At 31.2% G+C, this 18,422-nt stretch overlaps 1 protein-coding gene across 1 annotated transcript in view; it reads left to right on the top strand.

Annotated features, from left to right (window-relative positions):
• LOC127716162 (sushi, von Willebrand factor type A, EGF and pentraxin domain-containing protein 1-like) overlaps positions 1-18,422 on the top strand; it is a 112,299-nt gene that overhangs the window by 15,291 nt on the left and 78,586 nt on the right. The window contains exon 4 of the mRNA XM_052222277.1: positions 1,487-1,552. Coding sequence (XP_052078237.1) covers positions 1,487-1,552 — 66 coding nt within the window. The remainder of the gene's footprint in view (positions 1-1,486; positions 1,553-18,422) is intronic.

Here is an 18,422-nt window from a genome sequence, read left to right as displayed (position 1 = left end):
CCTGGCTGTTTCCATTATAAATTGAGTTGCTATCTAGTGTATTGTGTGTTATTTAAATAACAAAGGAGGGAGAATTTTCAAAAGAAAGATTGATTGCTAGTATTTTGACTTGTATTTTGTAAGGGTTACTATTGCTCAGTCTTTAGTTTTCTATCTTGTGTTTCGTTTACTGTTCCTCTTTTGATAGTTTTTCATTTCTTGCCATGGCATTGTCAGTTTGTTTTCGACTTAAAAGTTTATGTATCTCTTTGATATATTTCGCCTTTCTTTTTTAATAATTAATATTGCTAATTGAAAAAAAATATGTATTTTCGTATACCTCTCAAAGCATACCATTAAACGAACTGAATATGGAAAGAAGATTAAAAAAGACGTATGCCGATGTTTAACCTCATTGATTAAGGAAGTATATTAATTCGCAATCTGAACATGTACCATGAGAGATGACATTTTAAAAATCAATAGCCAATTAAACTCAGTATTTTCAGACATTTGCATATGCTTTACAGACAATCCAATTTTTTATTTATGAACTAAATGATTGAATTGTAGATTGTTGCTTGGTTAAGCTAAAGCGGAAATAATTTCATGCACGTTCAAGTCGGGATTAATCCAACATTTAATTTACAATAGGTAGTTCAGCATAAATGAATCCTGCAAATTTAAACTACCTAAAAAAGTCAAACGACCTCAGAATACAATTTAAATATTAAAACGTCCATACAATGAGTTTTTGATATAGCAAATTATAGAGTTATATGTTATTTTCTTATCAATTTTACCATTTCAGAGCGTCAAAGATCTCCCCCGGTTGTTGGTAGAGTCATTGTTGCTCAGTCTTGAGTTTTCTTTGCAGTGTGTTTTGCCTTGCATGCCTGTTCGACTTTTTTTGTGTATTGCTATGGCTTTGTCATTTATTTCGACTTTCAAAACTCAACTGCGTACGATATTTGATCGACATCGTAGTTGGTAGTCAATTTAACACACTATAATTAAGGTCTAACTTTATAGACATGAAAAATTGCTTTTCTAATATGCATTAAGCAATTACATTAAACAGTTGCGATACTTTCTAGGCTGTATAACTATATAAATCTTATAAGTATAAACTCAAGAGCGTCAGGAATACAACTGTGAATCTTGTATTGAATAAAGGTTGAGTTTTTTGCTTTGTCTCTGTGATTGTATAAAGAATAATGTATCTAACCTGTGTTACTTCTATGCAGAACATCTTCAAAAAAATGCAATTCTGGTGCAAAGAAAAAAGACAAATGAAAGATAACAATATCTATGTAATACTTAAATTCCATGTCCATGGAAAGTGACAACTTCTAAGAAAAATTATTAGTTGGTCATAATGGCACATAATCTGTAATGTAATTATTTGTACATTCGTTTTTACGCAAAAACCTCAAAATGTCAACTTAAAACTCACAGGTTAAATGAAACGTCAATAATTGTTATGTGTCTTATACTTTCATGTCAGGCACCAGTGACGTTTTGCCAAATGATGCATCCTTGTGTGAACCATGGGACAGTGCCTGTGACGTGGGTATGTTATGATTTTTCATTCCTTTTCACAATGAGTTAACTATAATTTTTTTCAAACGTTGTGATAAGGACGGTATATAAACTCAACATACATACCAGGATTAAAATTTTGTAGAGCAGACTCATCAATGACGCTTGGATCAAACAATTTCTAATTTCAAATAAAGAACGAAGTTGTAGAGCATTGAGGACCCAAAATTCCGATAGGTTTTTCCAAAAAAAAGCTTCGGTAATATCTTCCAGGGGATGGAAATCCTATATATTTCAAAAAAATTAAAGTTTTGTAAACAGTTCATTTATATTTATCAATGATTCTTTATTTCAACACACAAGTGCTGGGCTGGTAAAACCATCCGGGAGATAACCTCCACCAGTAGTGCCATTGACCCAGTGGTTGGGTACAGTGACGTGTCTTAACTCATATTATAATAAATTATACAAGTCCAGTCCAAACGACTTTAACTAAACGATTTTCAACTCTAACTTTCTTCAAAGAAACATATCTTAGCTAGTATTGTTTAATTTTCTATGCAATTCCTTGTGTAGTTGTCCCTTTTTTCGTTGCTTTTCGTGTTTGCCATAGCTTCTATGCAACTGTCATACAACAGAGAGGCTTATTTATCTATAAAATCATGTTTAATCCACAATTATCTACAATATCAATTTAGTATATATTAATCATTAGTGTTCTATGTTCTTTGTAAACTGCTCTTCCTCGTCTGGTGACGGTGCTGTGACGGTGTTTCCTATCCTTTGCTAGACTATTATGTTTGATCTTTGTAATTTGCTCCTTTTTTTTTGTCAATTAAATAACAATTGTCTGTGGTATCTTTTAATGTGTAATATAAAGCAGTAAACCTTGGTAAACACAATTTTACTACCTTTTTTTTTAGTTAAAAGTACTTCGGGCCATCATGTTAGTAGAATTCTAAACGGTTCTGGTGGTAAATTCGAGATAACGTTTTTCCTGTTGAATCTATATATATATATAATGTGCTTTGTTAAAATATACTTTTTCACTTTTTGGTCTTTTGAAAAATGTTGTTTGTGCTGTATTTAGACCCCTCTACCAAAACATTTGTTTTGCATGCACACGTATAAAAATTGCGGTTTTTATCCAACGCAATCATAAGTTTGAACGTTGTTTTCAATTAAGACTTGTTTATATATATATTTTCAAACCCTGCTGACTGCTATTGGCGATTGCCAAATAAACGGATCACCGATGTAATAAATGGATCTTAATTATAAATTTAATACTAAACAGAAAACAATAAACTTGCGGAAAAAATGGTGTACCGCAAACAAAAGGTGCAAAGGTTTTCGTACACCATATCCGGATTCCGACAATTAATGTCTCTTCAGTGATGTTAGGAATCGAAACGGTATTTAAAAAATCACCTCATTTTAGGATAGACTCTTGAATTTGGAGGAGTCAAAATAGGATGAACGGATCATATAAACCCGAAGGCAAATATAATACAAGCCCAAACGAAAAAATATACAAGTCTAAATTAAAAACAACGTTCAAACCTATGATTGCGTTGGATAAAAACCGCAATTTGTATACGTGTGCATGCAAAACAAAGTTCTTGGTAAAGGGGTCTAAATACAGCACCAACAACATTTTCCAAAAGACCAAAAAAGTGAAAAAGTATATTTTATATATATATATATAATTCGTCTCAAATGTAGCCCAACAATGTTAGATCTTCAAATTTTCGTTAGCAAATTGTTGTTTTTCCCTTAGCTGGATATGAACCCTTGCTTCTGTGACATCGTAGCAACACCTCCTGCGCCGTGTCAAGCGCCCTTGACCACTCGACCACCTAGGCCATACAAAAATATAGCTTTTGGTGGTTGATGTAATGCCTTTCCTCGTCGGCTTCATCTAGGATGGTAACACAGTACATGTTGTATAGTGGTAAGTAGATGGTGTACCTTTCACATCAGTTATTTTGTCTGTCGTAAAGGAAGATGTTAATTACCATGCCGCCACCTCAAATTATTTTATTATACACGTCTAAACATGTGACAAATTTATGACAGATTTTCTTATATATATATATATATATATATATGTTAAAGTGAAGAATTGAATTTACTCTGTAATTTATCTTTAGATGACATGTGCAATCCAAACCCGTGTCAGAACAACGGCACGTGTGTTGATTTGACAGACAGCTTTAACTGCACGTGTGCTCCTGGATGGGAGGATGACAATTGCACGACGGGTAAGGCTAATTCTTCTTTTTTGAAATATCAGCAATAAGTTGATAAAATCAAAATGGATTATTCCCCATTTAAGCTAAAAGATTGGACAAAACTAATAGAACAGAAGAACCAAATCATATTTCACATGTTTCAGCACTTGTTACATCTTTTATCCAATGACTTTGGTTGTAGACATAATGCCTTTGTATTCAAACTGATATACTTTCAATAGGACTAATTCATTTGTTTTTTGGAAATTGGAATTAGGAGAATTTACTTGAAATATCTATAATATGTGTTGTTAGTTATCTGTTATATGAAACAAATGATTATACTTAACGACACAAATAACGCACCACATATAACCATATATAGCAGTTTCAAAATTTCTTTTTTTTTGCTTCAAATTGTAGAAATCTATTACATTTTAATCATAATCTTGAAATTAATGCAGACTTTACATAGACAATTTTATTTTAGTGGCGATAATGAAGATTTCAAGTTCAAAAGTCAAATATCAAAAAAATTTTGAGATAATTACATTTAAAATTTGTCAAAAGACAAGAATTTGATTAAGAAACTGAAAATCAAATTAATTTCGTTGTTTTCGGTTGAAAAAGTACACATGACTTAATTTTTCACACACTTGGCATTATTTTTTTGGTTTTTGGTTGAAAATATGTTTTTTGAGATGTCAAAATTTAAGATTAAAACAAATCTCATTTTCATAGAATTTAATGTTTATGGCTTTATAAACATTGTGTCAGAATTTTGACTCATTTCAATCATTTTTTTTATGTTATAATCAATCGAAATGTTTACTCCAAAGAAATGAATGGAGGTGGTGTTTTTCTTCTGTTGTTTAGTATATTTGAATCAAGTAAAGAACTATTACTACATCTTCTATTCAAAAGTGATGACATGTGACTTCCCGAACATAGTGCCTCATACAACAATCATTGCAACAGGGAATGAACTAGATGATACCATAACGTTTTCTTGTGCTGTAGGATATGAAATTATTTCTGGGGATACATTGTTAACTTGTCGATCTGATGGTTATTGGGAAGGATTTCCTATTAAATGTGGTGAGTGTCAAATGCATATCTTGCAGTTTGCCAAAGAAATACCAAGAATAAATGCATTGTCTTGCTATCAAGTTTATTCTTACTTTTAATTTTTCAGCAATCAGATAACTAGTTTTGGTACGGATTTCCAAACACATTTTACTGAAGTTACAACAAGTAAAATAAACTATTCCAAAACAAAAAAGAAATATATAAAACGAAATGCAAAAAGGACGAACAAAATAATCATGCATTTCATCTGTAGGGCATTGATCAAACAAAACTTTGTATTTGGATCCGCAATATCCTTTGCCATTCATGTTGCAAATTCTGGTCCAATGGTTAAAGGTTGACGCCGCTTCTACGACACTCGTCCCAATAAGTTATATGGGGTTCAAGTCCAGCGACTTTGAGGATCATGTCAATAATTTAATGTTTTATTGAGTTAGGAAATAAATGATTACCCTTGCTATATGGAGCCTGGCATTTCTCTGCTGAACAAGAAAAAAAGCTCTTTAGGTCAATAGCATTGCATATAGTTGATCAAGGCTGGACATTGTGCTCTGGTGAAACGTTAAACTGTCGGGCGACATAAGTTTTGGGTTTATCCAGCCTTTAGACGGTCGATTATATTGTGCCGTTTAGCAGAGTCGAAACAGTACATAGAAACAGTGACAATCGCCTATTTGAAACCCAAGTTTTATACTCGATGGTTTCATTGGTGATTTAACCACACGTCTCATATAACATACACGAACAGTTTTTCTACACGGTAACTGCATCTAAAATTTAGCTTTGCTAAATAATTTTTTAAATATTTAATTATTATATATCATATTATTTCTCATGATAACGAATCGAAAACATTCTTTGTTCTTTTGCAAAGTACATTAACTTTTTTTTATAAACATTATGGAACTCTGATTTGATCAGATCAGAATTTATATAACTTTAACTTTTTTATACGATTGTTTATATCAGTACATGTCCAGAAAAACCTGAAACATTGGCTATTACTATTTTACATTAACTGACTGGTCATTCGTCATTTGTTTTATATGAAGTGTAGGTAACATTGATTCAGGGGTGAAAAATTTAATATCATATTATATCCCATAATAAAAAGTTGTTTCTTCTTATTATAATGTGGGCGTATCAATTTGTATATGATAAATGTTTCATTTGGCACTTTCGAATGGGTTTACACGGAACAACATTCCCATCTTTTGAGAATTGTGCTAACATATTGTCTTAATGTGAATAAAACGTGAATTATTGATGTTTAACCGTTAAGTATATGAAGAGTTAGAACCAACTATTAATGAAAAACGTCGTCCTTGTCAGCAACTTTTATTGTTTAATCATGCAAATCATGTCAAGGATTTTTTTTAAACACATTCTTAATGTTGACGATAAAATAAGCACTCTTATCATTTTAGCACCAGTGAAATGTCCAAATCCGTCTTTTGTTTCTTTTGCCGTAATATCTTCACAGGCTGGTTCAAATTATCTTGAAAAGACAACGTACAAGTGTGACACGGGATATGAAAGAATAAGGGGTAATTTGGTTCGGACGTGTAAGGAGGATAAACAATGGAACGGAACTCCTCCTGTTTGCAGTAAGTACTCGTTTACAGTATAATCATTCGTACGAAAAATCTACGGCAATTGTATTCAAGGCTAAAGACTTTTCGGTAGTTTATTCTCTTTTCTCGGTAATTAAAAAAGTGCAGATGAAATAATGCATTCTCAAATTAATTGATTGATATATTTGAATGCCGTCAAAAAAAAATTAAACTCCAACAGTTTTGTGACAGACACAGTTAACTGTATAAACGTGTTTTGAATGCTACGTAATGTTTTGTATGTGGGTTTAAGATAATGTAAAATTGTTTTCTTCTCTATTGATTCAGATACAGTTTAAAACTGATTTAAAAAAGACTTTGGTACATGAATGCATACTAATAGTTTTATCATGAATAGAGGCGAACATAAATTTTATGATGTCCTTAAATCCTAGAAAAAAAAAATAAAATATTCTTTTTGAGACAAATTATTTTGTCATGTCCGTCTGTCATTAATTTTGTAGTCTGTATGAAATTGCATGGCGGTGAGAATTAGTAGTCCAAATTTGGAGATGTCTCTGTGACTTTCAGACAAAAAACATTAATAAGGGCGTTCTACTTTTGCTTTTTATTTTGTTTTCTTCGTTTGAATGTAAAAAATGTGTGCCCTTTACAATTCACCATGTGTATGTTCACCTCCAGGAAATAATAAAGGTTCACTCATATCAGAACCTTTCTAACATTCGAAAACAAAGTAATAGAGGATGAATAAACATCTCTTAACACCGTTTTACTTTATTGTCATATTCTCTGAAAATAAAACATTATTCTAATACACCATTGTACACGTATTTGTTGAATCACAAGCACAACTAATAAATGAATATCCCTTCCTTTTCTAAACGTAAAGTTATCGAGGAAATAATATCTCATTACTTGTCTTTGTTTTAAAAAAGAATATTTTGTTAATGCTTAAATACAAATTTTATCAAAAATTACAATTGTTGCTGAGCTGCACCTAAAGAGGTGACTGTCTATTGCAATGCAAACGCGTGTTTTTCACAAATGCTTGTACTTGTAATATTGTTAAAAATTATTTTGATTTCTGTTCTTGTTCAAAGATAACCTTTAACGTTGTAGCAATAGTTTCATGTCCAAATCCTCCAGTTGTGTCCTTTGCCACAATATCTGCACAGACAGGATCAAATTATAGTGATACCATAACATACACATGCAATATTGGATACGAGAATACAGTTGGTAATTTGGATCGGACGTGTAAGGAGGACAAACTTTGGGATGGAATTCCTCCTGTTTGCAGTAAGAAATTGTCCTTTACTCTTCCTGCAGAATTTTAAAGATATCTGAAATTGATAATTAATTATTGTCAACCGGTCCTTTCTTTGTCTGAATTTTTTCGAAAATTCCCATTTTGAAGCAAGATACTTTTCAGTTTTTAATACTTCATACGTTTTACGTTCACCAGCCCTAATTTGAACACTTATATCAATTGTATGTGCCCGCGTGTCTCAACTTACTAGCGACACATTTCGGGGTTTTACATCTCTATATACCAAAAACTCATCTGATATTTCATTGTGACTTATTTCCCAATGTGACCTTTTGAATGAGTGTAGATTCGCATTGCATCGCATCGGTTAACGTATCCGATCTCGCTCATTTTGAAGATGATGCGATTTCCTCAAAGTGTGTTTGCTTCTTTAATGTGTATCTTTCTAATCGATAGATGAGATTTTAACATTCGTAAACTAATGCTACATAAATCTTAAAATCGTTAATTTCGAATTTCTATTAAAAAGACACTCCTTTTTGTGAGAAATCACATCGAAGATAGAAAAGTCGTGTAATTTTGTACCTATCAGTTAGAAACATAAACCCTTTTGCTTAAGGTGAATAGCAAAAAAAAAAGCGGTAACACTTATGTAAATTAAATTTGTAAGCACATATATATGTTTAACAAGTGTGTTTATGTGTATATAGTGTTACAAATGTTTTTATTTAAGCAATAGTTTCGTGTCCGAATCCTCCAGTTGTGTCATTTGCAACAATATCATCACAAACTGGTTCCAAATATAATGATACGATAAGATACACTTGCAGTACTAGTTATGAAAGCACAGGTGGTAATCTGGTTCGGACGTGTAAGGAGGATAAAAATTGGAATGGAATCCCTCCTCTGTGTAGTAAGTATTTGTTTACAGTGTAGCCATTCGTATAAAAGCTCTACAGTATTGGTATTCAACATTTGCCGGCTTACTTTCACATTTCTCCGTCATGGATTAACATGTCGGCCTCAAAATCATTCCATACACTAAATACAACTGACCCACTGTTAATAGTACCTAACAAATATGACCTCGAAAACTTTAACTTGATAACTGATTCATGAAAATAGTTTAAATGAACTTTTTGTGACAGATATGCAGTCCTTGCAGAGATCCCATATACAAATAAGTTATCCTACTACTGATAATAAGTAAAAACATCGCATGACAAAAGCTATACAGTTTTTTAAACAGTCGCTGAACGAGGGCAAGGACAATGGAAAGATGGGGATAAATGACATAACGAATCTGTATACAAGTTACATGTATGACGCATTTAGGGTTTCTACTCCCTGAACTATATAGTTTTATACCAATGGTTCACTTCTCCACAACCTCTGCCACAGCTGCCGGATAGTAATCCCTATGTCTTCCATTGTGCTAACGTCGCAGCAATGAAAATTCACTCTCTGTATTATGATATCATATATTCTCTGATAATTTTTTTATCAAAAATAGATAATCTTTAATTCAAAATATGATGTGTACTTACCTAAGAGCATTGGGCGAAAGTTCCCTATTTCATAGTTAATTGATACCCATAGAGAATATTTCATAAATATAATGTTACTATTACACATTGTAGTATCATTTATGGTCCTATATTTTTAAAACACGAGCAAAAAACTCTTGAAATAAAAGGATCTGTTAAATGACCTGCATACGATGGGCAAATTTCTTATCCCCTATATTGTTAGTTTTTTTTACTCTGAATAAGACGGTTGTCTTAAGAGAAACAGTTCATTATATCTCCTATCAGTGAATGCGAAAGTTATCTATATTTGACTTGTCATGGCTACATTTTGCCTCAAATTATAACAAAGTAGGTTTTTTTAAGGTTTTCATGCTTTGTTTAATCACAGAAAAAGATTTAAGACAATATGCATTTGAGACTTCGTCTTTTAAAAGATATATGTTTTCTTGGTTTTAAATTTATTCTTTAATCAAAGGCTGGTAATTACATGTATTTTTGTCGAACGGCCTCTTCTGATATATTGGATTCTAACGGCCTAATGGCATGCTTAAATTATACATTTCAAATACATTATAATTATTTTAAACCTGCTCAAATATGTTAATTCAAAAATGAATTTACATGACAATGGCTGTTACAAATGATGTTTTTTTAATATTTTGATCTAATATTTGCATAATTTAAAATTATTCAATGTCTATAATTAAAGTATAAGACTTCAATATTACTAGGTGTAAAAATTACAAAAATACTGAAACAAAACAGTGGACCAATTATAGCAGGAGGATTAATAAGTTTTGGATTTTTGCTGGTTCCTATTGCATTTTGTTGCCTACTAAAAGGACGATCTAAGGATACATATATAGATACATCAAAAATTGACGTTATGTAAGTAGTTTATTAAAAAAAAAGTGTTTCTTTTTCCCTACCTATACTTTTCTGCAAAAAGGGAAGAAGCGTACTTGTTGTTTTTTAACGGTTTCTTCATTATGGCATGCAAGGATTTTTTTAAACTTATTTATTTGACGATATAATTTTTTCTCGTTTTTGAAAGCCGTGTGTTGACTTATAATTGCTTTATCCGCGTCCATTTATCTCGGATGGATAGTTGATAAATTGGTAATCATTAGGCATGCAGTACGGCTGTCATTTTTATTAGTAAATCTATGCACTGTACTATTTAGAAAACAATTTTCGGACAATCCAATCCATACTATTTAGCTAAGGTAAAGCGGGCACATAATTTCTACAACGTCTTCCAATAAGAATACTTGTATTATTCATTCTGTATAATGCCTATTATTATTATATATTGGTATTCTGATTGTTCTGTTGTTTGGATGTCTCAAATTCTTAAACTCGTATTTACTCTTTGTACTCAGTATTTATCCTATGTGACTTTAATTCGTAGTCTGACTTGGTAAGCAGTCGTGTAAGGAAGATATATAATTGCTTCTTGACATTTCATTGAAAATGCATAATGATTGAAACATGCATGACAGTATATGTTTAAATGTAAGTGCATAACCTTATGGGTAATTAATACCATAATATTTGCTGGTTTTATACAAGGCTTTCTGCACTCAAAAGGACGCGAGCAGTTCCAACATAGAACTGTCAATAAATGTATTGTGTTGGGGATTATAAAACTGATCCAGATTGTGGTTGACCAAACTATACCACCAGTAGGATTTGACAGTACACAATGGTTGGCTTCAAAGATATTAGATTTAAATAAAAATGCTTGCAAGCAATATCCTTAGTGTCAATCACAGATACATTTATAACGGGTTCGTTTTATCAATGATAGCTGATCAGAATAAAACTCTTGTATTGTATTTATACAAGATCGAACGTACCTCCAGGGTTAAGACATGTTTGATAAAAGTACACTAAGTCTTATAAGATTTTCCATTTCAGAAACAGTAAAGGGGAAGAAGATTATCATATATATAGCAAACCTTCAGAAACATATCAAATATACAGAGGCAGTAAATATGGATATGAAGAGAAAACAATTCAGCAATGAAATTAGAATAAGAACCAATCATGAATAATATTTTCATATAATCAAAATGAAAACAAATGTTTATTCAGTAGAAAATAACATTATCTTTCTGTTTGTAAATGTTCATTTTAATTAAACAAATATCTCCTATTATATATATATATATATATATATCTGCAACTCTTGTTTAAGTAGTAAGGAGACTTACATTAAAATTCGATCAACTTATTTCTACGCTAAAAGATTACAACACAAGACCTGGAATCTGTTAGATGTTCACCATACAGCAACTAAATGAAAAAAGAAGACGTAAATACGTATACTCCCATCCATCTAAAAGTTTAATAAAAAAATCAGATAAACTTTAATGGTTTAATAACGTTTACCATTTGTTGAAATTCGCTAAACCTTTCATGCCATTTTGTTCTCAAAAACTAGCCATTTCGGTACCAGGATGACAAATCATCAGCATCGTATCCTCAATCTATCTCATCAACAATTAGATTTTACACATTACAGTATTGGTCTTACCTATTATTTTATATAGTAAATATTTTTATAACATGTACAATGATGTATAATAAATTGAATTTAATTTTATACTTTTCATATTCTTCTGAGTTAAACCATACACATGCCGTAGTACGCTGAACGTGTTATCGACTACAATAAATATATTGACAAAAAACTCCAATGACGAATGTATTCGTCACTTGTATAACACCTTTATATTGACCTCTATATCCTAAAAATGTGAAAGCCATGAGTAAAGAAATACTTGATTACGCGAGGACATATATGACCAAAAATTATAAAACAATATTCTATGAATGCCAACAAACATGTACCTGGAATTTGTCGACAGATTAAGGAGTAAAGGCATTCAGGGAATAAAACAAATTAATGCATGTTCCACCATTTAGATCCTTCATAGTCATATATCCAAATGATTTCAAGCATTGTTCCGTTTGATGGTACCAATCAAACAGTTTACGTAGGCCCAATTGAGATGTAAATTCACTAAACGAAACCCGAGCTTAACAAACAAACTCATATAAATTTGTATGATCTGAATGATCTATGAATATCAGGGAACGTTGAATCTGGTGCTGATGCTAATTGGCTATTATTTATGACTTATGAAGGAATCTTAGTTTCGAACACTTGAAGCATTTCTCAAAGGACCTAGTATGTTTTGAAATTTCGCAACCTGCTGGTGTTTCATACAAATTAGGATTACACTCAACAGGTGTATATGGTCCTGACCTACCTAGATCAACTACTGTTTTAAAGCCATATGATACTTCAAATTGAAAAAAAGTTGAATTTGTTTTATATACATTTACTTGAATGGCTAAGTTGTACTATAAAAGAAGTGAAAGTGGTCTTTCTTGTAAAGGAAAATCCTTTTTCAGATCAGAAATATACTGCTTTTGAATTATTGTCTTCCCCGTCCTCAGTGACTGTAACTACGATACCTCGCGTTAAAACTTCGGCCACTGCACAGCGCAAGTTCGGATGAACTCGTGATGAAAGAAGGTGAATAAACGTACACTGGCAAGTAAAAGTAATAACTCACTCTTAAAAATCAATTAATACACACCAATACATTTATCAACTGTTATGACAAATAGGCATGCATGAAAAATATTAAAATATAAATACATCGCTAAATTCCCTCTTTTTATGTGCTTCATGATTCTGTGTTGATTGTTTATCAATGGCACGACCCGGTAAACTTCGGCAACAAACCGAAAAGTTGTTTAGCTTGCGATAAACAATCATTGAATAGAATATTAAATTATTTGACGTAGTACGTTATAAATTTGTAATAAATGTTAAAAAGTGCATAGAGAACTTAGTTTATTATATATGCATGCAATGGTTCAATTATTTTCTGAACATTAAAATTACATAAAACTCGTTTCATATAACTTTACAATTATTAAGTATAATTATGTGCATATAGCGGAAGATCTATTATTCTGATTATACAACAGTATCAAATGTCAATCATTATATATGTGAATAATATCAATAAAGTTTGTTTATGAGTTCATTTTTTTGGGGGTAATATTAATGTCATGATCTAGATGATTTTTCACTGACTTACAGAGCATATAGGAGTCACTATGTCACTATTCATCTGTGGATTAACTTGACATTTTGTGACCTGTGACAGCTCAAATTAAACAAGAGGGCTTAACAATTTGTGTTTTCCCTCATCTTCCCTGTAGAAATAGATTCATAAGTAACATTTTTTTTTTTTAAAAGAAGTATATTTATGAACTTATAAGTACTTGGTCCTGGGTTATAAAGAAAGGTATCAAAAACAAGGGTTAACATGCCAATGTCTTTTTCTTGTACAATGTCAGAATTAGAAACTTGTTTTCTTATTTTGAATGCTTCTATACTTATCAGACTGTATAAATAAATTTCAGTAGTATAATACAACGTATCAAATCAGATATCTATTAAGTAATATAAAAGATTCAAAAGACAATGAGGACACAATCGAAAACCAAATACAAAAGGGCTATTCTGTTTCAAAAAAAGAAACACACACTGTTCAAACGATCGGATATGAAAAAGAAAATGTTTTATCTTTGTACCTATAACGAACATTTACTAAAAATGAGTTGATTGATTGTTGATTTGCATAACGTCCAGTGTTTTATAATTCATGCATATGAATTCAGAACGGGCAAACATTATCAATAGATGCAATGCGTAAGTTCAGCAGAGTGTGTCTACTGTAATGAAGGACAGTTAGTTTAGACAGCCGTTAGAGAAAAAGGTATATTTGATATTGTCAGATATTTTCCCTTGTAACATACCCCATACGAACCCGTGACAGATTAGATGCAATGGTTCTTCAACGTAAAAAGATAGTGACATTCTTCTTATCGAAGGTTTTGGATATCAGCGTTAAGATTTATATTAATACAATTTCAAAAAGTAAAAAAGAACGCCTCTCTTAAGAAATGGTTTTAAAAACAAATGGAAGAACTCATCTTTAATTTACCACTTTTCCCTATCTCGGTCAACCCTTAGGGAAAAAATTTAGAAAAATTATAAATGATATACATGTACATTGTATATGCAAATCAGTTGGTCCCTGATTTTCATGTATATGCAAAGCGTAAGTTCAGCAGATTGTGTCGACTGTAATAAAGGACAGTTTATTTAGACAACCATTATAGAAAATGGTTATTTGATATTGACAGATATTTTCTCTTGTAACATACCCCGTACGAACCCATGACAGACCAGATGCAATAGTTCTTCAAATTTAAACGATAGTGACATTCTTCTTATCTAAGGTATTGAATATCACCGTACAATTTCAAAAAGCAAAAAGAACGCTCCTATTCAGAATGGGTTTTAAAAACAAATCGAAGACCGACTATTTTGTTTCTGTATCTGCTACATTTGTTGTAACGCAAACGGATCAAGAACAGGTTGCGAATTAATTCGTCGATTTATGATAAATGCTTTTGGGTAATAAAAAAATTAAAAGTATACACTTAATGGATGATTGTTGTAAAACAGCCTAAACGATGGAAATTCAAACAATAAATTGACCTTATTTTTTTTAGTTTGGGATACAAACAATTAATTACAAATACTCCTTTAGATTACGAAACGGCAAATTCCCACTTGATTTTACAAAGTTAATGCATCTAATTCACGCTGTTCTTTAAAAGATTGACGTGATCCATAGAACAAATATGTATGATATAAGCATATTATAATTTTACTCAAATGCCAATTTTTGTCAATGTCGATACACATAGCTTTGAAGTAATGTGTTGTTATTTCTTCTAAAATATGTATCAGCCATAATGAAACGGTTATAATATAAGAAGTGTTTCAGTTTCATTTAGTATCAAATGGCTTTAAAATACTTATTGTCATCTAAAAATATAACTGAGTAAAAATGAAGAGTAAAGGTAAAAAAGAGAGCAATCCTATACATATATTAACCGAAACCATTTAGAGAGAACCTTACAATATTTAACAATAGAAGGATGGCTATGAATATTTTAAACTCTACATTTCCTTGATCAAATTCAATTCGTATTTATAATAAATTGCTTTCATATATCTGCAATCAATAAGAAAGAAAAAAAACATATTAAGATCAGAAATATACATGATAAAATAGGTCTTGCTGACATTGTTCCTGAATTACCTGGTGATAGTCATATGGACGTTGGCGTGATTATTTTTATTCAGATCGCAAACCATTATGTTCGTTTTTTGTTTGTTACTTGACGTACAATACTGATAGCTCTAAATGTATTTATATCCCATTTATACTGTAGTGTGAGCCATATTTTTCATCGACCTTAACCTTTGGTCAATTAGCCTCCTCATGGGGTGTTTGATTATGTGATTACTTGGCCGTTTTTATAGTTATTATTTGATTACCAGACAAAATATTTCATGATTATTTGATTAATTGAAAATCTAGGACTATATTTTTGATTATTTGAGTATATTGTTTAAACAAATAATTTATGACTATGTGATTATATTGGCAAAAAATTTGTGATTATGTGATTACTTGGACAACCCCATGAGGGGCCTAGTCAATCAAGCATACCTTATTATCTACATCGATTGTGATCAGGCCACTGATTTAAAAGTCACTCTTGTGTGAATATCATTGACCCCACTTTAAGCAATCGTATTCAGCTAAATGGTCATTGACAGCTTAAATAATTGAATATAAACATTTCACTTTAAACAGATTTAGTTTTATTTTGTCATACTTCAAAATAGTTAAATGTGTACATGATTTAACATAAGGTGGATATTTGTAAATTTCTGTACAATTAAAATTGTCCTTTTGAATTTTGTTTAGATTTATGTTGTATTCATATTTCATAACATGTATAAACCATTGACTTTTTTGTGGACATTAATTCTGGACTATTCAATGATTATTTCAGAAAAATAGTTTGACATTATACTTCATAAAGGTGTAAAATGTAAATGGAGACACATAAGATAAATTGTTACAACGCCCTTCTGTGAATAGGAATTATACGTTCGATTTTGTATATTTTTCAAAACAAATACTATCATTCTGAATAATTTAAACCTTGATCGAGAATATAAATAGCGTTAATTATCTTTACGCGTAATTTGTAGAATATGATTTTACAGTAGGATATCTATTTTATATAGATAGTTAAGCTAGCTATAATACCAGGTTTAATCCACCATTTTCTACATAAGACATGCCTGTCCCAAGTCATGAATATGAAAGTTGTTTTTCATTTGTGTGATGTGTTTGAACTTTTGATATTGCCATTTGATAAGGGACTTTCCGTTTTGAATTTTCCTTGGAGTTCGGTACTGTTGTTATTTCAATTATTTTTATAAGACATTTAGTGTCTTTTTTGTATCTTAAAACATACAGTAAAAAAAAAGATCAAAGATCAAAGCGGTTGAAAAGAATATTGATTTATTATATATAACAGAGTGTCTCGATAGATTTTACAGAATAAAGAAAAATGGACCAAAATACAAAATATAGAAAAATGGACAAACTTAAATCAAGAGTATATAGAATAATCAGGTGTAGCAGTACATACGGACTGCTAAAACTATGAATAAAGTAATGTCTTGATTTGACACGTTTGAGAAATAAATACACAAACAAACAAAAACATATTGAACAAACACTTGGCTGAATTCGTATGATCTTGATGATAAATAAATATCAGGGAACGCTTACTCTGGTGCTGCAGCTGGTCCTAGTTTCTCGTGTTTTGTGTGTTTTTACATTTACATTTACAAAGATGCAAAATAAATCGGACCTTAAAACAGTTTATATTGACTTAAGGTCAACGAAATATTGTTTGGTTGGTATTCGCGCTCAAATAATTCGAGTAGAAAATTAATTTCAAATTAAAAACCAAAATAGTGTAAGCTAATAAAAATATCACGAATTCAAAATAATTCGACGAGGTATCTGGAACAATAAGATGGTTCACTGGAAGTGTCTTATCAAAAACTACTATACCATTACAGTCAACTGCTGACTGCTAAACGTGCTGGGCAAATATTGCATGCATATGCTTGACTATAACATATAAAAATAAGGAGATGTGGTATGATTGCCAATGAGACAACTATCCACAAAAGTTCAAATGAAGTGGATGTAAGCAATTATAGGCAACCGTACGGCCTTCAACAATGAGAAAAACCCATACCGTATGGTCGGCTATAAATGGCCCCGACATGAGAAACAATTCAATTGAGAAAACTAACGGCCTTATCTATTACAAAACAGTTTACGAAAAACAAAATGAAAGACTGGAACCAGTCACAACCACTGAACTACAGGCTCCTGACTTGGGACAGGCACATAACGGATGTGGCGGTGTTAAACATGTTTGTGAGCGGTCAACCCTCCCCTAACCTGGGACAGTTGTGTAACAGTACAACATAAGAACAAACTATAAAAATCAGTTAATAAAGGCTTAACTCATCAGATGGATACAGATAGAAATACATCTAACAGACACACAGAGAAGACGTGGACGGGTACTTATACATCCCAAAAACAAAAAGACTCCAAGAACAAATCTGAGAGTACTCGAAGTTACTGACAGCTAGTTCAAAGCCAATAACAACTAATGAAAACAATCATGTATCTAAGACTAAAATATGAATCAGTACACGTCCAACATTCAATGGATTTAGTATAAAGACGTCATTAACAGTCAGAGAAAAACATGTTAATTACCTAAGACCTGAGTTTATATATTGATTAACTAATTGATTGATAGCTGACTGCTAAATTTCCGACGCAAATATTAATTTCATATGCTGGATTATTTGATGTTAAGTATGTAAGATATGTGACTATGAAGGAATCCTAGTTTTGCAAACTATATGCACTGTCACAAGGACACAATATTTTTAAATCACGCAACCTGGAATATAAATATTCCTTTTGAGGTATAAAGTGATATTCTTGCATCAAACAAATAAGGTTTAAAATTAACCTGTGTATGAAATATGGATCAACAGCTAATTTTCATTTTGTTCAAACATATGTGCATATATACCATAAACTCTATTAATATTTTGATTTTACAAAAGTATTTCATCAGATTTAAGTCTCACATTTCCATGTGATATATTTAAATATTAAAAATAAAGTTTTTATGAATTTAT

This window comes from Mytilus californianus, unplaced genomic scaffold (assembly GCF_021869535.1).
Source record: "Mytilus californianus isolate M0D057914Y unplaced genomic scaffold, xbMytCali1.0.p SCAF_9, whole genome shotgun sequence".
NCBI lineage: Eukaryota > Metazoa > Mollusca > Bivalvia > Mytilida > Mytilidae > Mytilus > Mytilus californianus.
Note: the sequence above shows the minus strand (reverse complement) of the source record. Positions and strands in the feature narration are given on the sequence as shown.